Below are 6,607 nucleotides of genomic sequence, written 5' to 3'. Positions count from 1 at the left end.
TAATATCAAACAACCACACAACTGTCACTGTCAAAGTTTCACCTCATCACTTGCAATTTTACAGTGATACATTCTTTCAGGTAAATTAAACTAAATTAACGAATCGGAGATGTTTTAGTCCGTTTCAACCCCGCCCCCCCCCCCCCCCCCCCCACCCTCGTCCAAATAAATCCACAAACAACAAATAACAGCAAAAACAAATGACTGCGGCCTGAAACCATCATAGGCGCTTGATTAAATTAAATTTATAAGCGCAATATATTCACTGATTAACCCAAGCACATTTCTAGCAAAAGCTTACCTCTATCTTTTCTGTAAAGTAACTTGTGTGTACGCGAATACTTTATTGTAATATGCAAATTGAGCTACATGATTCGATGTGTCCAATTATTTTGTACTCCCTTGAGTCCCGCTCTCCTACGGGCAACTGTTGCTCGTACCCCAGGTAGCTCTACCTGTAGTCCGAGATTCTACCTGTTTCTGCAACACCGGCGCTGATTGGCTGTAAACTGCAGGCCAGAGCGTCACAACGAGGCTGCTCTGCTAGGTGCCGTTCAACGTTTCAATCACCTGCTTTATGAGCTTTCAGAATTTCAAAGCGGTATCAGGCGTCCTCAAACATTTTTCTATTCTTGTCAATTTAAAGATATGAAAACTGTTCTCTAGCCATCGAAACATTAAGAGAATGTTGGAGATATTTTAGCCATTCCTTTTATTGAGCTCATGGACAGTCAGTTTTATAAAACAAGTGTTTCTCTCCGGTATTTACCAGTTCTCACTGTTCATTTAACAACATAAAGGAGAGAAATTGAGCCAGAAAGTTCCATTCTAGATTTGTAAAGATCCCTACATCCAACTACGGACTGAATTTCTAATCAGCTTAATATATCTTTAACTCCAAGATGTTAGAAAGAAACCTTTTTTTACAAGCTTTTATTTAACTCACTTCCTCTGTCTGTCGTCAGTCTGTCTAGACGGAAACGCAGGAGTGAAAATTCGGACAGTTCTACTTGACCGATACGATTCACAGTTGGCACGTGGGTCAAGACATGAAGACAATGCAATCTGAAACTAAATTTGACTTAATTGGATGCCTAATTAATTTTTTATGAATTAATAAAAATTTGGACCGAATTAGTAGGCATGTCTAGCCAACCACACCACACGCGTCATCACCTTCAATAGCTGCGCCATCACGTAATGGCTGCGTTCAAAAAAACCATTGCGCGCCTACTGAACGTGATGTTCAGTAGGCGCGCAATGGTTTTAGTCATGTAACTCTATTGTAAATAAAACATGTAAAGTACTGAAAAAAAAAATTCATAAAAAACGTTTTAATAACAAGCTTTTATGTAATGATGCACTAAAAAGTAGAAAATAAATTATAGACTACTATTTAAATAACTATAAAGAAAAGCGTGGGTGTCTTCCTTAACATTAGTAAAGGTATCCAATAGATACTAAAGTGACCCACGCTTTTCTTTATAGTTATTTAAATAGTAGTCTATAATTTATTTTCTACTTTTTAGTGCATCATTACATAAAAGCTTGTTATTAAAACGTTTTTTATGATTTTTTTTTTTTATATTTTAACTACTGACAGACCATACAAACTCCAATCATTAGGGTCACATTTACTACTTTAATTACTGACAGACCATGTAAACTCCAATCATTAGGGTCACATTTACTACTTTAATTACTGACAGACCATGTAAACTCCAATCATTAGGGTCACATTTACTACTTAAATTACTGACAGGCCATGCAAACTCCAATCATTAGGGTCACATTTACTACTTTAATTACTGAAAGACCATGCAAACTCCAATCATTAGGGTCACGTGTGGCAGTTTTGAACCCCGTTTTGTAGGTATATACTTACTAATAAATCCTAAATAGTTACAAAACTTTCGGTTAATAAAAGCGCTTATCTAAGACATTTTACCGAATAGGCTTTTGGATGTGGGATGTAACAGATGAGTGTCACCATTATAGTCTTAGTCTAATGGTGTCACCATCATAGTCTTAGTCTAGTGGTGTCACCATCATTGTCTTACTCTAGTGGTGTCACCATCATAGTCTTAGTCTAGTGGTGTCACCGTCTTAGTCTAGTGGTGTCACCGTCATAGTCTTAGTCTAATGGTGTCACCGTCATAGTCTTAGTCTAGTGGTGTCACCATCATAGTCTTAGTCTAGTGGTGTCACCGTCTTAGTCTTAGTCTAGTGGTGTCACCGTCAGTCTTAGTCTAGTGGTGTCACCGTCTTAGTCTAGTGGTGTCACCGTCATAGTCTTAGTCTAATGGTGTCACCGTCATAGTCTTAGTCTAGTGGTGTCACCATCTTAGTCTTAGTCTAGTGGTGTCACCGTCATAGTCTTAGTCTAGTGGTGTCACCGTCATAGTCTTAGTCTAATGGTGTCACCGTCATAGTCTTAGTCTAGTTGTGTCACCGTCATAGTCTTAGTCTAGTGGTGTCACCATCATATTCTTAGTCTAGTGGAGCTTCAAAACTAGCTCAGCTAAGTGTTGTTTTTATAATAAACGTATGAAAGAAAAAGAACGCACATACTCACATGTACATTTGTCTATATATATCAAGAGCCTGGTGCCTTTTTACAAGCTTTTATCTAATTCGCATATTCCTGTTTGTTTGTTTGTTTGTTTGTTTGTATGTATGTATGTTTAATTATTTGTTTGTTTGTTTGTTTTTACGTCGAGGGTTATGCATTAATATCTTTTGTAAACCAATTAGAAATCATATAAGTCATTTGAATTTAATTAAATTGTTTCTAATGGGAGATAACAAGATTAACTGCTAACGGTCAAGGGTGCACTGTTGCAAGACAAAATGACATCAGGCGTAAATGACATATCAGATGAAAGTTAAATGACATGATCACGCCAGGCACAATACATATGACATGATCACATAATGGATAAATAACATGTCTATGTGAGGGACAAATAACATGTGCGTCAATTTTTAACAAAAATCGTCAAAGTTTTATATAACTTTATTCCTTTAATTTTAACGTAATCTCTAAAATCAACAAATGTAAATGAAATATTCTGACACGATACCACATAGGCAGATCTATTGGTGGCACCCCCACCCCCCCCCCCTCTCTCTCTCTCTCTCTCTCACACACACACACACAGCCCTATTTCCTTGACAACTAAAATGAACGTTTGGAAAATGTAATTTTAATTATGGGAACAGGTCATTACCCCACCCACCCCCTCCAATTATACCCCTCAAGATCCCCCCCCTCCACATTACCCCGGGAATAATTACCACCCTTTCGTCAATTACCCCCTGTCAATTACCCCACTCCCAGTAGGACAATACCCCACGGTTATAGCTAGGACAGCTAAGACCAGGGCTAGAGTAAGGGCTAGGGTTACGGTTACGGTTGCGGTTACGGTTATGGTTAGGGTTAGGTTTAGGGCTATGGTTACGGTTACGGTTATGGTTAGGTCTATGGTTAGGGTTAGGGTAGGGTTATGGCTATGGTTAGGGTTACAGTTAGGGTTCTAGTTAGGGTTACGGTTAAGGCTAGGGCTAGGGCTAAGGTTAGGCCTCGGGTCAGGATTAGGATTAGTGTTAGGGGCAGGGTTAGGTTTAAACCAATGTCTAGGGTTAGGGTTAGGTTTATGGTTAGATTCAGGGCAGACTTAAACCAAAGTTTAGTGTTGCGTTTGGTTTTGAGTTTCATTTTAGGCTGAGGTGAATGCTTGGTTTTGGGTTTAGTTTTAGTTTGAGGTTTAGGTCTTAAGGTTTGGATTAATGTAACAAAATAGATACAGAGTTGGAGTTATATTTAGGATTCTTGAACTTGAGGAAGGAGGGGAGAGGGGTCAATTCCCCAGGGGTTTGAATGACGGGGGAGGAGGTAACTGCTTAGGGGGGGGGGGGGGTAATGACCTAGACCCTTTAAATGTCTCATATACATTTTATCTTTTCATTGTTTCAGCAAGTTTACACGGCAGGTCTGGGGAGGAACAATTTGCCTGAGCTTCTTCAAAAATTCAGCAATTCATATATATATATATATATATATATATATATATATATATATATATATATATATATCACATCACTCGTTTTTACATCTCTGTATCAATCTTCCTTTCTCCCATTCTCCAACTCTCTCGTTCTCACCCTCAAAGGTTTTCTAATTTCTCTCACTCAATCTCTTCTCCTGATCCTTTTCTCTCATTCTCCCTCACACGATCTCTCCTTATGTTTTTACTCCCTCTCTCTCACTTCCCCCTTTCTCTATATCTCTTTCTTCTATTCTACCTCGTTGTTTTTCTTTCCCTCCCTGTGTATGTTAGGTAATAATAAGCCGTAAAATTGTCACATTTCTCGCACGGAATTTACTTGGGACCTATATGAATGCCAATCATTTACTATGGTAGTCGGGGTGAAAACAAAAATAAATACGAAAGTCATAATGACGGGATTAACAAGCTCATGCCAAGGAACATTTCTTGTGATGAATATAATCTCGATACAAAAGCACTAAACCAGTACGTCAATAGTTCCGTAACAAACATCAAGTACATATAATGTACCTACGAAAACTGACGAATCAACGCGTTTATTATGTCGACATTTCTAGACACAGTCGATGCAAAACCCATATAAGTTCCGTCTACCGGTATCATAGCCGCAAAAACTCCAACCAAGTAGTAGCGGCCGTTCTTCAGGCAAGTCACGGGCCCACCTGAGTCTCCATTGGATGGTCCTCCATATTCTCCATTGGGCGTGTCCACGGCCTCAGTACAGAAATAATTGTTGACTTGCTCCAAAAACGCATAAATTCCCTGGAAAGCCTTGCAGACAGATTGATTCAAAATTTTGACACGAATTTGTTGGAGAATGTCAGGTAATTTTCCATCAGACATCAACCCCCAACCTGTGCCGAAACATGGCGAGGCGTCCCAAACGTTTCCCTCCGGCAAACAAATCGGTCGAACTGAGTCGGAAAACAACAATGGTGAAGTCAGTCTGAAAAGGGCTATGTCTTTGGCAGAAGCATCATCATCTCTTTTGAGCAGAATTTGTCGGTCTGTCATTGTAATATTATTATTGCGATTATTGTTGCTTCCGTAATAGACTTTAACAACATTTTCGCCTTCGAAACAATGACCAGCCGTCACGATCCACTGACGGTGAATGATAGAACCTCCACACATACCTGCAGCACCTACCACCCAGACTTGCCACGGCCAGGCGTTAGCTGGAGCATCTTTTCCATTGATAATCTGCTTGGATTGGTCGTTTTTAGAAACGCCACATTCCCCTTGGTTTAACATTGGTAAGTTTTTGTCTAGAGGTATGCGGGGGTAATTATATTCATAATGTTTCTTGAGTAGATCTAACGGAAATCTGATACTAGGACTTATAGAACAAAGTTCTGCTTGAGATGTAACCCAGGTGTAGTCAGCATAAAGTAGTACGAGGAGCTGCAAAGGATTAATGAAAGGTCACGTCGACACAACTTGTACACCAAATAAATGTCACATCACTACACAAATATTTAAACACATCTTGTACAGAAAATCAACCAGTTTAGGGGGCAAATATAATGTCACATTACTACACAAATATTTAAACACATCTTGCACGTAAAATGGACATGTATTAAATGTTTGACAACGACAAAAACAAAGTTCAGACAAGATAATATTTTTATCTGGAATTAAGGGTCGTCCATAAATGGAGTCACACTCGTAGAGGGGAGATGGGTTCCATAATTGTGTGACGATGTGTGATGAGGGGGAGTGGGGGTTCAGTTATAAAAAAATAATGTTAGGAAACGAAGTTTTGACGTTATTTCGTGTTTCAAAAACTGTTTTAATGAATTGTAATAAAAAATTGATTAGAGCACTTTATGTTGATCGAGGTCAGTCAAGATATCTAGAAAACAATCACTGTTTTAATAAGAATGAAACAGCAGTTTTGAGGGCTGTTGTTGGCTGAGATGTGATATTATTTTATGGGGTGGTGGGTCTGGCTTTCTGTGTCGAAGTGTAACGGAGAGGAGCTGGGAATGGGGGTGGGAGGTGGAGGAGGGTGGGGGAGGGGAGGTAAAAATTGTCAAAATGATGCGTGAATTTATAGATTACACCATTTTAGACTTCAGGTTTCAGCTTTATTTTTCTTTAACTAAATCATCCATATACAATATAATGTTTATTAAATACAAGTAAGTTTACCAAAAGTTCTTTCATCTCTATTTGCACTCACGACGTGTAGATTACAAACATGTTTCTGAACTTCTTGATCACCAACACACAAGAACTGCGTCCTTCAATGTGCCTCAGCCGAGTAGTTTATCAACTTGCTGTAATAACGAGTTTACCAACAACCAATTCTGAATGAAACAAAAGAACAAGAAAAGAAAAAGTATTTATATTCAACACAAAACTCTGCTTTGTTTACAAGTTTGTATCTATATTTGTCTAAAGCAGGGGTCTCCAAACTACGGCCCGCGGGCCGGATGCGGCCCGCGAAGTCCTCTCATCCGGCCCGCGGAGATCTTTTTGTCCAAGGAAAAATTGTTTGTTGGTGATGGCTGAGGAACTTTGCGCAGAAA

General features: G+C 39.0%; 1 protein-coding gene across 1 annotated transcript; it reads right to left on the bottom strand.

Moving 5' to 3' along the window:
• Window positions 1–4,095: 4,095 nt before the first annotated feature.
• LOC131954633 (brachyurin-like) lies at window positions 4,096–6,380 on the bottom strand. Its single transcript, XM_059318414.1, has 2 exons — window positions 6,228–6,380; window positions 4,096–5,474 (listed from the first exon to the last, which is right to left on the bottom strand). The coding sequence occupies exons 1-2, from the start codon at window positions 6,240–6,242 to the stop codon at window positions 4,581–4,583; spliced, it is 909 nt and encodes a 302-aa protein (XP_059174397.1). The 5' UTR covers window positions 6,243–6,380; the 3' UTR covers window positions 4,096–4,580.
• Window positions 6,381–6,607: the final 227 nt, after the last annotated feature.

This window comes from Physella acuta, unplaced genomic scaffold, assembly GCF_028476545.2.
Source record: "Physella acuta isolate Inbredline_101_S28 unplaced genomic scaffold, ASM2847654v3 ptg001016l, whole genome shotgun sequence".
Taxonomy (NCBI): Eukaryota; Metazoa; Mollusca; class Gastropoda; family Physidae; genus Physella; species Physella acuta.
Note: the sequence above shows the minus strand (reverse complement) of the source record. Positions and strands in the feature narration are given on the sequence as shown.